This window comes from Nelusetta ayraudi, unplaced genomic scaffold (genome assembly GCF_046127955.1).
Source record: "Nelusetta ayraudi isolate G7.1 ecotype Tasmania unplaced genomic scaffold, CSIRO-AGI_Nayr_v1 ptg000062l, whole genome shotgun sequence".
Classification (NCBI taxonomy): domain Eukaryota; kingdom Metazoa; phylum Chordata; class Actinopteri; order Tetraodontiformes; family Monacanthidae; genus Nelusetta; species Nelusetta ayraudi.
This window is the reverse complement of record NW_027466112.1, coordinates 1,068,477-1,082,944: the sequence shown is the minus strand read 5'-3', so window position 1 is coordinate 1,082,944 and position 14,468 is coordinate 1,068,477. Positions and strand designations below refer to the sequence as shown.

Sequence of the window (14,468 nt, the reverse complement as noted above, 5' to 3'; positions counted from 1 at the left end):
TCCCTGTTAAAATATAGCACCTGCTTAAAGACAGGCCAGGCCAAGGCCTTTCCTCCTCCACACTTTCTTATCCTTGTTCTTGTTATTCACTTTCCTTATCCTTGTCAGTGACAAATAAAAGCCTTGACAGGATGTGTGCCCTAACCACGACAGAAGGGCAGAATTACGACTTATAATGGAAAACCTTTCTGTTTCACATTGAAGACCAAAATGCGGTAAAGTCTATAAACTAAAGTTTTAAGTGGCTTTTCGCTTCTTCTTCTTCTTCCTTTTTGTCCTCCTTGTCTGACATTCCAGTTTCTTCCTTTTGATAGGGTGAAGGCTGATTTTTAAAGGGAGAAATTCAAGTCATGTTGCGGTTGCCGGTCGAACAGGAAATTACAACCTCCTGCACCGCCGTGACCTCCAGTACCGTACAGTACAGTAACTGTCTGATTGTGTCCAGTTTCTGAAGTTTCCTAGGTTAGTTTGTGTGTTGATCATCCATAGATCTTGACTACGGTCAAGTATATCCATATAAAACCCAAAGTTTTGTGAAGCCTAAGACAATTGTCCACTGAGTGGATGCATTTGAACTGGTTGTTGATGACTATCCAACAGGCAATTGAAGGGAATGAACCTAATTATATGACCATAGGGGTAATGGCATTAGGCACATTTGCCAAAATGTTGAGCTGCCCCTTTAAGATGTACCCTGATTTCAAAATGTGACCGTTTGATGATATCATTCCTGCAGGATGAGCAGGCATTCATCTTGTTGTGTGCAGTCCAGAAGTAATGGTATTGTTCATATGATAGGATTTATTTTTCTATTTGTCTATTTATTATTTGCAAATAAAACCTATTGTGTTTTATAGAAAAAAAAGTTTTTTCTTCTCATTTTTCTTACCCAGAAAATTATACAATTAAAAAGAAAAAAAACTGTCCTATCATGAGACGTTGATGTTTTTGTGAAATTACTTTTTATAACAGATTTTTTTTTGTGATTATTATTATTATTATCATTATTATTATTGATAAAAGTGTCATGTTTCCGTGGCGGCATTGCAGTACCTGCAGGGAGTTGAGGATGATGAAGATGTAGGCCATGACGATGGAAAAGGGCACCAGGATGCCGCACAGCCACGTCAGCCCGAGGATGGGAAGTAACACCAGCACGGCTTTCACCGCCGCCCTGTGTCATCGAGGCGAAAAAAAAATAAATCAATCAAAAATAAACACAAGAAGAATCGTAAACACTGGCAGTGTCACGATGGCAATCATTTGCTTCACCGCCTGACTGTGCCCCCCCCCGAAGCCGAACCTCCCACCAGGGATCACCAAGGAATCACTACAGAAATCCCTCTACATCCCCTCTGCTAAATTCAGTTTCAAAACTTTTCGCGGCTTCTTGACAGAGGCTGAGCGGCTTTGGCAGGCAACGCGTTCCATACACAACGCTGCAGCGGCTGGGAAGGCTCACGGGGTGACAACTTCCCACCTTAAACCTGCGCTAATTCTGTTTAGAGTAGAATTATCATCCTGCTCAGGTGACCGCCAAACCGCAGCAGCTGCGTGTGTGTGTGTGTGTGTGTCTGTGTGATCATGCGTGTGTAGCGTGGCGGCAGCGAGCCCTAGTTTACTCAGCGGAGGAATGTGTTTGAGTTTCCATGCCGGCTGCCACCCAGAGGTGCCAAAAGGTTCAAGGCCTGCTTTCAAAAGCCTTCATAAGGCACCTACTGTAAGCCCTGGTGGGCTGAGGTTGTGAGAAAAAAAACAAAAAACAAACACAAGCATTAACATGATTTTCAATGATAGGATCGTTTGCAAGCCTGCTGGGGGAAATTCGGCGGATCGCGCACAATAGACGTGGACTCCCTCCGATTGGGGACTTCTGAAGCCAGGCACGGAGAGGGTTGGCAGCAGGGCCGCAAGAGATTCTCCGCTGCACGTCAGATCGGATGCAATGTGGGAATACAAGTTTAGCATTGGCCTGAAAGTGGTAATGCGTACTTCCGGATGACACATCCCGACTGCATTCCATCTATTCAATAGCGCCCAGCCCCTTTGATTTTATTAGAACTGTGCCTGTGCTTCAATTGAGCAGCGGTGTTCCCATCACGCCTTATTAAAAGACGACAATCAAAACCACCACCAATAAAAAAAAAAAATTAAAAAAAAGTGTTCATTTACAAAGCAGTAAAGTAACGTCTCTCCTATAACAAACTTAAACGTCAAAAAGCTGCACGTGTAGAAATAAAGAAAAAATACAACATGGATTTTCTTACGCCGCCATACTAATGGTAATCATTATTCCAGCCAAATATTTTACACATCATTTAGTAAGATCGATGTGTGAATTAGGGTGAGATCAATATGGTTTTCTTGAAGGACACAACCCAAAAGTGTTGCTAATTTCAAACTCAAAGCAACTCAGGGATTATATTTCACACTCAAACATCCTTAGTCTGTTCCTCCCCAACATTTATTTTTAATTGCTGAATGGATGCCAATAATGCACGGCTCCTCTGTTCCTGCTCTGGCTGCTGGAAAAAAAAAAGAAGAAAAGATGCCCCGACTCTCCCATTGTAAAAAAAAAAGAAAATCAAGTACTGAAAAAAAAGGTGTAATAATTACGTGAAGAATTAAGCGACACGTGGAGTGTTTCCAAATACATTCATATTTTTGTTGACTGGAACTAAATTCCAATGTGGGTGAGTATATATATTTTTTCAATTCAATAACCCAATCCTATAATAATGAGACTAATTCGTAAATAATTTCTGAGTCTTCCTGGACTGAAATGCTAAAACAACAACAACACAGTGAGAAAAAAAAAATACATCTTTGTCTGGAGCAGTTGCAGTCTAATTAGAAGTCAGAGTCTGATAAACGAGGCTTGACATTTTAGAAGCGAAAAAGCCGATATAAAAATTTTTCAGCCGCTCTTTTATTTGACTTGCACTGACTCCTGCACGTCAGCTCCAAGGCCTGGCGGCCAGCTGAACAGCGAGCTTTATAGGGGGGGAAAAAAGAGGAGAAATGGCGCCTCCCTGTGGCGTGTACCTCATTTGCTCGTAGGCTTGCACTGCAGGACTGGTGCCCATGGCCAGCATGATGGACCTTTTCTTGGCTGTGGAGATGGTGATGACCACCACTCTGGCGAGCACCATGATGTTCACCTGCCAAATGTGACGGTGCACAATTAACAAGGGGGGAAAGACCGAAATGAGATTAGAACAAGGGCAAGGGGAAAAGGCACTTGTTTGTTTTCATGTTTTTACTTCTTTTTCCATCTCCATCCTAACAAGAAGCAGGCACATAAAAAAAAAAAAAAAAAACTTTCATTTTTTTCCATCCTGAGCAGATGGTGATTTCATCTTGAAATGTTTAACATGAACAAAGCAGTTAAAAAAAAAAAAATAAATAACCCCTTTCTTTGGGTGTGGACTCCCGCCGTCATCAGGTTTTTAACAGTTCAAAATAATAAAAAAAAGTAAGTGCACTTTTAACCTTTTTTGCCAGGAAAACTCAGGCCTTATTTGATTTTTTTTTTTTTTTTGGTTTGGATTCTCATGATAATCAACTATTTGATAACAAACAGCTGGTTTTTAACAAGGCCGCTATCGAGCTGTGATGGAAATATTCATATAGAGGTACATCAACCGGGGTGTTTCCCCCCTTCTGCTGACTCACATTTTGAACAGTGTCATGTTTTGGGTACAATGTTGTAGAGACAAAAACAGCTGCATGCATAGCAGCTTTACTTTGTGTTTATTTTCTGAGCTGCAGTTAATTGTGTCAATGTTACTTCCCAGCCAGGTAAGTGGACTAGTTTGCATAGTTTGGTATCACGCCTGGAAAGAGTCTGAGGTTACCCTTTGTTATCTCAGGCGAGAAGTTTTTTCTCATAGCAAGGTCTGCATATTTTTAGAAGCTTTTCAGTACCGACAAGGACCTTGTTTTGTGCCACACAGAAACGGCTGCAGAATAAGAAGTCTGCCAACATGATCGAACATGGCGGGCGCATTTGTTTGGTTGGTGTTTGAGATCTTGATGTTGCTGAAGCCGGTGAATTTGAGAAGTCGACCCGATGCTATAAAGCTGAAAAGTGAGACCCAACTCCACGTTACTTCCTCCTTGGTCTTGTTTTCACTGCAGCGGCGGCAGCGGCATTCAATCATGACATCATTCGCTGCATTTCGCAATATTCTAAGCATATTTTACAGTACAGTGGTGGAAAAAGGTTTTTGCACATCTCATGTATTTGCAATGTACTGTGTTGCGTTAAGAATCAGCCCGAAGCCTCCAAGTGCAGTCAGTAACATCGACCCATCGACGAGTACAAGAACCACAAGAATTTACTATTCTTATTTTGTCTTATTAATAAACAACCAAAGTATTTCCATTTGTTTGTGTGCCTCCGATGCAGCCAAACCTTTTAAAAACACACACAAAAAAAATCCTCAGGTAAATATTTAATGACAATAATTGGGATTAAGTAAAAGATTTAGGGTGTCCGAAAGAACATTTCCACAATTGCATGTCCATCCAATATTAAGATGTTGTGTTTTTCCCACAATTTTAAATCTTGCCTTTTTGTGAGAATGATAATAAACAGCGGGATATAAACCACTAACCATGATGATGAAGATCACAGGTCCAGTGAAGCCCCAGATGACACCGTTCTGGACACTGAGCCAACAGTAGCCGTCCGCTGAGTATTTGCCCGAAGCAGACGACAGCGTGATTGTAACTATCAACACCGGCAGTCCTGGAGAAAAGGACAGGAAGCAGAGAGGCAACACAGGGAAGTATTTAACCGCTTTCCACATCGGACTGTGTCAAACTGGGCCGGACCAATTGAAGAAGCCTTTGTACCCCAGCCGATGAGATAGTAGTACTTCATGTGTCTGTCCTCGCTCAGGTTGACTGCAACCACTTTGCTCCAGAGCAGCAGACCCTCCACCAGCATCCAAGCAAACGCTGCCATGAAGAAGAGATGAAGCAGCGCTGCCACAAATGTACAGGCCACCTGAAAAAAAAAAAAAAAAAAAAAAATTCATTCAGCAAATGTTGCGTCATATTTTTTATTTCATCCGGTCTGACACGTTTTCAAACGTTAAAATTAAACGTGAAGCTCAAAGAAAAAAAAAAACTTTACACGCTGTTACCTTATTGTGAATGGCAGAGCCGCTGCACAGCAGAATCACCTGGGCACAGATGAGAGCGATGAAGAGGTTCTTATGGATGGAAGTCCGGTCAGATTTCGGGATGCTATGACAAAGTAAAAAGAGGAGTCTGCATCACCGCTCGTCAATTCACGCTTTGATCACGCACGCATCCACAACTGTATTTTCCGTTTTGCCGCGCGCACCTTCATGTTCTCATTCATGTGTGCGTGTGTGTGTGTGTGTGTGTTTGTGTGCATCCTTAAGCACACAAATGCATGTACATCACACACCGGCATGTGTGTAAAACGCATGGCTGGACTTTGTGATTTCAGAGTGCTCGTAAATTGCCGGGGCAGCTCCGCTCCGGCTGCCAGTGATCCCTCGGTGACCCTAATGTTAATTAACAGCTTCAGGTGCCACCATAAACCTTCGGAGCGGTCTCACATGTAAACCGCACTAATTACTGGATTAGCTCCAGTCAATACTAAGTGCAGTGGAGTCTTTGCTTCGGAAAATCGCAGGTGTAAATAAAATTAATTAATTAATTAAATGCTGTGAAATTATCTTTTCTGCTCTTTGTGGGTTTTGTTTTTTTTCTTGGTGTGCTGGAGAGAATGTGGCATTGAGTCTATGAGAGTTCAATATTACAGGCAACCAAAACTGGCCGAGCGCACGAGCAGTTTACAAAAGTTGAATAAAATGCTTTGAAATTAACAGATGGCTGAGTGGCAGCAAATTGATTTTTAAAAAATTAGTTAAAATTGTCCAAAGAAATTCTGGCAATATTCGTTCAAACGGCTGCTTTATCAGGCAAAGTCTTTCATTTAATGAGAAATTTCAGCCGCTTTTGGCATTGAACCGCCCAAAACGAAAGTATCCAGACGTGAGACCTTCAGGTTTTTGCTTTGCACAGTATTAACGGGGAGGCGAAACTCACTCTAGCACAGTGAACATCATTAAGGTCACCACCATGGCACACAGCGACGCACCGCAGCCAATGAAAGTCAGCTTTGACAGGAGGAGCTCTTCCTCGGGACTCCACTGCGGACAAAGGAGAAGATGTTCATGAGACAGATGGAGGAGAAACAAAGATCAGTGTGGGATCGTTTGTTTTATTCATTTTAGTTGGAACGAGGTTTTCACATCATTAAGTGTTCCTGAAGTCAGTCCTGCCTACCCCCATTTACATTATACTATGCATTTACATTGTTGTTGTAGAAAAGTATGAGTTGTAGAGTTTTATCTTTTAAAGATCAACAAGGTAGCGTTGGTATTTTGTACCTTGGGCTCCAGGTAGCTCATCAGCACAGCAAAGTTGGTGGTGTGGTTACACAAGCAGGAAGTCACGCCTGAGCCGACAGACGTCACCCTGCATCCATCGCTTGACCATTTATAGGTATGGTTATGTCTACAGAAAAATAACAGGGGTGTGCAGAAACACAGAGAGCAGGGACACTTGGTATTAAAATCCCATTTAAAAAAAAGTAAATTCATTAATTTAACAAATAAAGTGGATCATAGGAACATATACAGAACAGTTCTTTTTTTTTTTAAGAATAGCAACACTAAAAATGACACATAATAGAAGACAACAACAATGATTATTTAAACTTACATGAAGCTGAAATTCCAAAAGGCACAAACAGGCATGACTTGCCGAGTGTTCTCCATCTGCAAAGACAGGAAGGACATTTTCTCTTTTGCTCTTTTGACTGCCTTTCTTTTTTTTTTTTTATTCCATCCAATAACACACAACCAAAAGTCATATATGAAATAGACTGCGTGGGATATACTGTTTGCAGAAGGTGAGGACAAAGGCCTAGTGATAAGAAATTAAAGTATAGCTTTAATACTGATTAAGAAAGGTTGATTTAAATATAACAAAAAAATAAAAAAAAACATTCAGCCTACAGCAAAAATGTTTATTTAGCCTGTTAATGGGTGGTTTGGCCGCCGAAATCCTTGGACACGAAATTGGTCCAACTTTGTCGAATTGACATGACAAGCTTCAGATGTACACAGCTGTACGATGAACTGCACCTCATGTGATGAGGATAAGAGGGTGTACTGGACAGCCACAGGGATGTTCTGGGCCTTGGAAGCATCGCGGACGGTGGCTGATATGACAGCTGACGCCAGGTGACCTTGAGGCATCCTGACACAGCAGTCGAGCAGTTAGTGGACATCTCTCCTCAAACTTAAAACCAAGTCAGAGGCTGTTGACAAAATGTTTCAAAATGTCTGTGGCTCATAGGACTTGTGTACTATGACACTGTTACTGTGCGGACTGGGAATATTCAGAATCACCATGTGACAATCTTCATACTTTTTTTGTCTAGAAGTATAATTCATACATTCAGTTCATTCCCTAAAATGCTTGAACCCCAAATACAAAATGGACAATGATGACAAGTATTCAGTTCAATTAGAATCATTATTTACGAGATAAGGTGACCGCAATAATGATTATCCTAAGACAGTAGTTCAATGATTTAAAATGATATAGAACATAGAATCTAGAATTCATTTATCGCAGTCTGTTCAAAGTGTTCTTCCAGATTTAGGGATAATACAGTTACAGATACAGCAGTTTCCCTGAACCGACGAAAAATTGGAAAATGAACGTTGGTTAGTTTTATCAACGAGTGCTGTGAGCAAAACTTAAGTCAGCAAACAACGTTAACTTCTCACCATTTTATTTCCTCCTGGTATCTCGGTTGAGACTCCTGAGCACCAGACACAATCTCACCCAGGTGTTTGTAGTAGGTGTAAATGAATATCACTTCTTTATATCCTGGTCACCGAGGCATAAAATAAGAAAAAGACGTTTATTAACAAATAAATAAATATCTCCATCTCAAACACTATATTCATAACCCTTGCTAGCTAGGTAATAGATGTGCTGCTACATTTATCAGTTGCTTAGTAATGCTGTTGCTTAGTTGCTTAGTAAATTTCCCATTTCTGGTCTTTATCCAGTGTTTTTGTCAATTCTTCCTGATATAGGAATTTTCCATAAGAGGTTTTACAGCAGACTCCACCTATAAACCACTGAACTACACTGAAGTATTGCTGGGACTAAAAAATAACTAGATCATGTCCCTGCATTAGCAAAATAAATAAAAATAAAATAACTTAATGAGGAGTTTATTGACAGTTGTGTGTCTGAGTGTGTTTCCTACCCTGTGCATGCATCCTCTTGAGCTCAGTGTCAGGGATGAGCAGCTCATCCTGACCGCTGCTGCTGCTGCTGCTGCTGGTAAGAGAGGGCTTGAAGCGTTGGTGACAGCTCTCTTCAGACAGCTTTTGCACCACTATGTGAACATCTGGAAAGCCATACGGATTATGGGGGATAAAAGGTGTAAACAATTATGTTAACCAGGGTATAATGCAAAGTTGCTTCCTATAAATAGCAGGTGAGTTTAAGCAGTGGACCCAAACTTTACACATAGGATTGTTTGGTTTATTATTTCTGTTGCCTTTAAAATTCTATATTTCATTCATGATGAATTCAGTATGATGCATTTAAAAACAGAATCAAGCTTCTCATACACTAATAGATGTGTCATTACCTATGTTTTTGGTAGAAATAGTGAAGCCACGTTTCTCAGCAGAAAGCTTGTCTGCAAGGCTTTCAGTCAGAGCATCAATGCTTTTGATAATGGTGAACGGTCCCACACTGACCTGTTGAGAGGGGAAACGGTTTCAGGATGACGACTTTTCTGGATCAATTATAAATTAAATAGCAAATTTGCTGAATGAATCCGTCTTTGCAGGGTGAAAGGTTGCAATGAGTCTAAAAGTAATGTAAACTTTAAAACAATGCATCCAATGAATAAAGTAAAGCAACAGAATAAGGGCTGATATGTCCAAGCGCCTAATTAAAGCTAAACAATTCCTTCCACAGAAGCCGTCCAAGAGGTACAGACTTAATCAAACCATCCACAAAAGCTTACAATTTAAATCCTTGTGAAAAAAATCCCAGGTTGGTTTGACAGTTCAGAAAGAAAAAAAAAGAGCATTTGTGCAGAAAAAAAGATAATACGTGTCCCCCTCACCCCATCCTCTGCCAGGCCAATCCACTGCGCTGCCATCTGTGGCTCCAGCATTAAACTCGCTATTATCACGTAGTCCGCAGCGAAGGGCATCACGTTTTCCACTGTTGCGCTCAGATATACGTCAATCATCTGGGTGAGGTACTGCACATCGCTGGGGGTTAGAATGCTCGAGTGGCCGGCCTTCAGCGAGTGCAGAACAGCCTTGGCCAGCTGTCGTATCAAGACTAAACCTCTGTCCAAAGACATTTTCATGCCCAGCTCCTCCAAAACCTGGAAAGGATGGATAGAATTAGGGAATAAAACCCCTCATTTGTCACTCAGCGTTGTTGTCTGCTCTCAATGAAAATAAAGGGAAAAAATGGAAGGTTGGCAAAGCACGGACAAATCACCAGGATGAATACGTTTATTATTCTGGAGTATCATCGTCAAACTCACATGTTTCGTCTGATGATTCTCGATTAACCTGCTGAAAAACTGCGTCTGTGGAAAAGTGATGGCATCCAGCACTTCTGCAGACAGCAAGAGAGCAGAGACACGTTACAGTCCAACCACAGTGTTTGCAGGCATGGCAGTCACTCAGTTGTCAGGATGACAAAGAGTGAACAACAGTTTTTTTTTTCCGATGTGATTATTGATCAGCACCTTTCTTAAACTGGCAGACCGCCCCCAGCAATGAGTCACACTTGGCTGTGCCCCAGTTTCCAATAACGGGGTTAAAGATGCTACAGTCCTCGTCAGCGTGCGGGCTGTGGAACACTTTAACGGACAGTGTTTGGTTCAGAGGAGAATTTCCATCCAGGACAGAATCCAAGGCAGTCAAGTTTTCTGAGGAAAAAATGGCGAGGTTACTCTTAATGTTTTGTCATTAGACGGAGAGTGGAATTAGAGCAACTGTCAAGTCTAATTGTTGTCGTTATTGTCGTTGTTAAAGAGGAACTACACGTACACACGTGCAAACCACGCAGTAACACGTTCTGTAGTTAATTATGTTTAGTTTAAGTAACTCAATTTACTGGAGTTGATGCTCAAGTGCCAAAAACGTCTGCCAGCAGCTCTGAGTCGGTTTTAAAATGACCTTTTTATGACCTGGTCAGCGCACTGCATAGGTGGCAGCACACATTCTTTGGGGGGGTCGACATGACGGGCGGGTTACTACAGGAGGCTTGAAATCTCAGCGCATGTGAAGCCCAACCGCCGCTTGAAGAAAGAGGAGGAAAGACTGAGGTCATGGCAAAAGAGAACTGACGCTGAGTTTATGCAACTAAAATGACTTTGGTTAGGAGAAGCCAGCAAACTGCGGCGGGAGGGAAGGACGGAGGGAGGGGCGTCACAGTGTAGTGAAGGATACGAGGGACAGCCAATTAGGAGCCATCGTTACAGTTAAATTACTTTGTGTAGCTTTGCAGGAAAAAGGTTCAAAGATGGACACAAGTATCACCTTACACAAGTGTGCACTACTGCTGGCTTGGGGTTGGTCGCTAAAAATTAGCACATTAATTCCTGCACAGGGACAGAGGGAGAATAAAAAACCAACTCTGAAGGATTGTGATCCCTTCAGCATGTTCGGTGGCAGGGGGAGTTAGCGTTTTGGACTTCTCACAGGGGAGCATGAAGTCAGCACATGGCGCGTATTTCGAAGGGTGCGTTCCAAAATGACGCGAGGAGTCAAGCATTTGAAAAAAAATCATCTGCCAATTATTACTTGGTCACCGTTCTCCCCCTCCCATGAAAAGCAGGGACACAAAATTCCTCCTGCCTTCGATCTCATTGGCCAGGAGGAATTTTCATGCTTGTGCGACTGTGGGTGTGTGCAGACTGGCTTTTAGAGAAACAATGACCTCATCAGTCACTGCACACTCTGAACCAAACACCAGACTGACAGAAGAATTTTTTTTTTTTGTGAGGTTTGGGCGAAGGTTCACAAGGTATACAAGTGGATTCTGTGTCCTTGCATCTCCACTTGTATCTAAAATGTATTTGTTCAACCCGTTTTGCCATGTGGTAAAAGGCAGATGTGCATAATTTACAGCACCAGGCCAATAAAGACATATGGCCAGAGACTTTCCATTGGTCTCTCTGTGATTGTTTCCATTGCATAGCAACCCTCATAGCCGTGAAATCAAACAGGCTGAATTTAAAACAGAATCTCAGTGCAATACTGGTTCCATTGGAACAGACCGAGGCCTCTACTCTGAACCCTGCTTTTCCCCCAACATGGACAGTGTGAATTTACCTCTGCATGGATTTTCAATCCTCCGATTTGCGAGTGAAGACTCTAGTTCCACGGTTGCTCCACTCCAGTTGAACACCAGCCGAGAAGAAACGGGCAAACACGTCATTGCCATAGTCTCGATCTCGTGGCTGTGCAGAACCCTATCCCAGATATACAGCTCTGTGATACTCCCAGAAAATGACTCCTCCTCTTTAAAAGAACCCCCGAAGCTGGTCTGCTCCTGCCCGATAATGAAGAGGCCATCCGAGCCAATACTGTCAGTGCTGTTCAGGCCGTCACCACGAGCGACGGAAAGTCTATCGGCATAAAGTGACCAGCGTCCGCCATCCTGGCTCCATGACACGCACACTGGGTGCCAAGAGTTGTCGTGGGCAAAAGCTTCCTCGAAAGGTCCAAGAACGCCGTGCACCAGTAGGGCCAGGTGAACGGAACGGCCCTTGATCAGGTTTGCACGGAGCTGCAGCTCATCGATGTTTGACTTGGTGGAATAAGAGAAGACCGTCGAAGGACCAGAAGCATTCATATCAAAGCGCAGGAGGGTGCAAATGGTCACCGCGGCCATAGAGTGGAACTTGTGCAGGAGACGGGCCGATTTCTTGTTCGAGCGCCCAGCAAATTCCAGAATCAGGGTTTGGGATGAGCCTTTGGTTGTGGCAAAAAAAGAAAAAGAGGAAGAGGAAACTTAGCACTGGCAGTCACACACACACACACACACACACACTGGAACCAGTCAAGTATTGACGCAGAACTTTCAGATATTCACACAACTTTGAATTGAACTATATATTAATACTGTGATTAAGTAGGTGAAAAACAAAATCTACAATGATGCAGTCGTCCATTATCACAAGGGTTTAAACATGGAATTACAAAGATGCAAACCTAGACATACTTGTCAGATGTCTCAAGACTTTCCTGGCGATCCAAACAGACTGAGTGATGTTCAGGGATTTTAAAAAGACTGTTAGCTCTCGGGTCTCCGCTTGGTGAGTGACCGTGGCTAAGACGCCACGACGTTGGCGGCACAGTTCTCCGGCTTGGTCCCACTGCAGTCGATCAGGCACATACTCATTGTAGGACTCGTCCGACGTCAGGCTCCTGGCTCCTTTTAAGAAAGCCGCCAGGCGAAGGCAAAAGAAGTGTCAGGAAAAAGAGAGTGATGGAAATGGTTGTTTAGGCAGACTCTGGTAAATTAGCTAATCCTACCTTCCTGGTATTAGCCATATATATGTGAATATACTTAAATGACACAACACAGTTCATTTGAAGAAGAAATAAAATCATCACTGTAACACGTTTTAGTTTTATTAGACTTGCATGCAGAGATACTAACCTGCGGCACAGCTGAGATAACACACCTGGAACCAAAAATGTAAGTTTAGCGAAAGCAACATTTATATAATAAAGATAACAGACGTGCTGATACACAGACAAAAGGGAAAGGTGAGCAACTATAACCTTAGGCCTACCACTTGGGCACGGGGGTGTCTGTAAAGTCAAAGTGACGGTAATGTGGACGAATACCTATTTTATTTGTGTGTTGTTGTTGTTGTTGTTGTTGTTGTTGTTCTGTCCGCACCATTAAGGAGAACGCACCTGACTGCCCTCAATTGTCACTATGGGTTTACTAAAACTGCCGAAGTGGCCTTCTGAATTTGGCAATACATGGGTCTGCTTACATGTAGCCGACACACGTTGTTCTTAAGTAGAAACTAACGTAAAACACGTGTCTGTCTCCCGGCCCGTCCTGACTCAACCCACAAACATGTAGCAGAGTTAACATAAAATAAAGGCGTAGTCTTTCTCCTAATTTAATAATAATAAATAAATGAATAAATAAATAAAAACCCGGCACAACACATTTAGAGAGAAATACAAAGTATCAATTGGGCTACTTACAAGAACTACCAACGTTCGGACCAGTAAGCGGGGCATCCTGAAAACGAATCAAGTAAATAAAGATGAAATTTCACTCAGCTTCTTCTTCATAACGACCTCGTGTTCGAAAGAAAAAAATAAACAGATTTGTTTTGTTTTTTTTACCTGATTTATTCGCTCGGGTAGAAACGTCCAGTCATTCCAATCGCATCGCGTCAGTGAACGCGGCATGCGACCTCTCCGTGCTGCGTTTGTACGGCGTTTAACAATGAGTGAAAACAAATCGCAACGTGTGTGTATGTGTGTGTGAAGTTAGTGAGCGTGTTTTCCTGACGGCTGTGTTCTGTCACTCCCCTGAAGTGCAAAGGGAGGGACCTTGGTGTGGCTGTTCCACAGCAAGGAGGTGGAAGCAGAGGGTTGGAAGCAGCAGCGCGCAGCAGATGGTTGGAAGTGAAAGGACCCCAGGGGTATGGCGAGACTTGAGGAGGAGTTTTTCCATGTACCGAGATCCTTCGGTGTATTTCATAATATTGCAAACGCACTGTGATTATGAATACAACGTGAATATGCCAATAAAAACAGTATTTCTCTCCCCCACCACCCCCCCAGTCTAATCTACTTGCATAGAGATAGAAACACATGAGAAAGCTGCTCAACACAAAAACCACAAAACACTATTTTATGCCTATTAATGAATTGCCTATCAATGTAAAAGTTCAACAAAGAACCCCAAGCTAAATATTTTAAGTCTTCATGTTCAATGACAGCTTTTCATTTTACTCAGCCTGTTTATTCCAAAAGATTTGGACTGAGATTGAGATGAAATCAGACTCAGATTGCAACACTTGGTGGAGATCTAGCTGCGTTGCTAAGTTAATGACGTTAAGAAAGAAAGTAATAGAAATGTAGCTTTATTAGCACGTATGCAAAACGGTTTGGCATCAAGTAAGGATGTTTAGTGTTGTCTTCTTAAGATATGGACCATCATAATTAACATTAATTCTACATTACGTATTTGTCAGATACCTGCAACATTTTCTACCAACGTTTTAAAGTGGCCTTCTAGCCTGTATACAATCAAGCCTTTTTTTTTTTAGGCTAACCATTTCCACTAATTACTAATCAGGCTTCCTCTGCTAAATTTTC

At 42.2% G+C, this 14,468-nt stretch overlaps 1 protein-coding gene and 1 long non-coding RNA gene across 2 annotated transcripts in view; both read right to left on the bottom strand.

The window, feature by feature from the left end:
* The window catches only part of LOC142897942 (adhesion G protein-coupled receptor D2), a gene marked incomplete at its 5' end in the record, with an annotated part of 73,926 nt that extends 61,352 nt beyond the window's left edge, over window positions 1–12,574 (bottom strand). Inside the window, 17 exons of the mRNA XM_076040589.1 lie at window positions 1,054–1,174; window positions 3,046–3,161; window positions 4,620–4,753; window positions 4,861–5,014; window positions 5,154–5,256; window positions 6,091–6,194; window positions 6,435–6,561; window positions 6,769–6,824; window positions 7,194–7,308; window positions 7,845–7,947; window positions 8,336–8,479; window positions 8,726–8,837; window positions 9,212–9,481; window positions 9,647–9,720; window positions 9,854–10,036; window positions 11,445–12,086; window positions 12,337–12,574. Of these exons, the coding sequence (XP_075896704.1) occupies window positions 1,054–1,174; window positions 3,046–3,161; window positions 4,620–4,753; window positions 4,861–5,014; window positions 5,154–5,256; window positions 6,091–6,194; window positions 6,435–6,561; window positions 6,769–6,824; window positions 7,194–7,308; window positions 7,845–7,947; window positions 8,336–8,479; window positions 8,726–8,837; window positions 9,212–9,481; window positions 9,647–9,720; window positions 9,854–10,036; window positions 11,445–12,086; window positions 12,337–12,574 (2,796 nt within the window). The remainder of the gene's footprint in view (window positions 1–1,053; window positions 1,175–3,045; window positions 3,162–4,619; window positions 4,754–4,860; window positions 5,015–5,153; window positions 5,257–6,090; window positions 6,195–6,434; window positions 6,562–6,768; window positions 6,825–7,193; window positions 7,309–7,844; window positions 7,948–8,335; window positions 8,480–8,725; window positions 8,838–9,211; window positions 9,482–9,646; window positions 9,721–9,853; window positions 10,037–11,444; window positions 12,087–12,336) is intronic.
* A 200-nt stretch (window positions 12,575–12,774) lies between these two features.
* Window positions 12,775–13,702, bottom strand: LOC142897983 (uncharacterized). The gene is made up of 3 exons (XR_012928516.1): window positions 13,488–13,702; window positions 13,344–13,380; window positions 12,775–12,802 (listed from the first exon to the last, which is right to left on the bottom strand). It is a non-coding gene; the product is annotated as an uncharacterized LOC142897983 (long non-coding RNA).
* Between the last annotated feature and the right edge of the window lie 766 nt (window positions 13,703–14,468).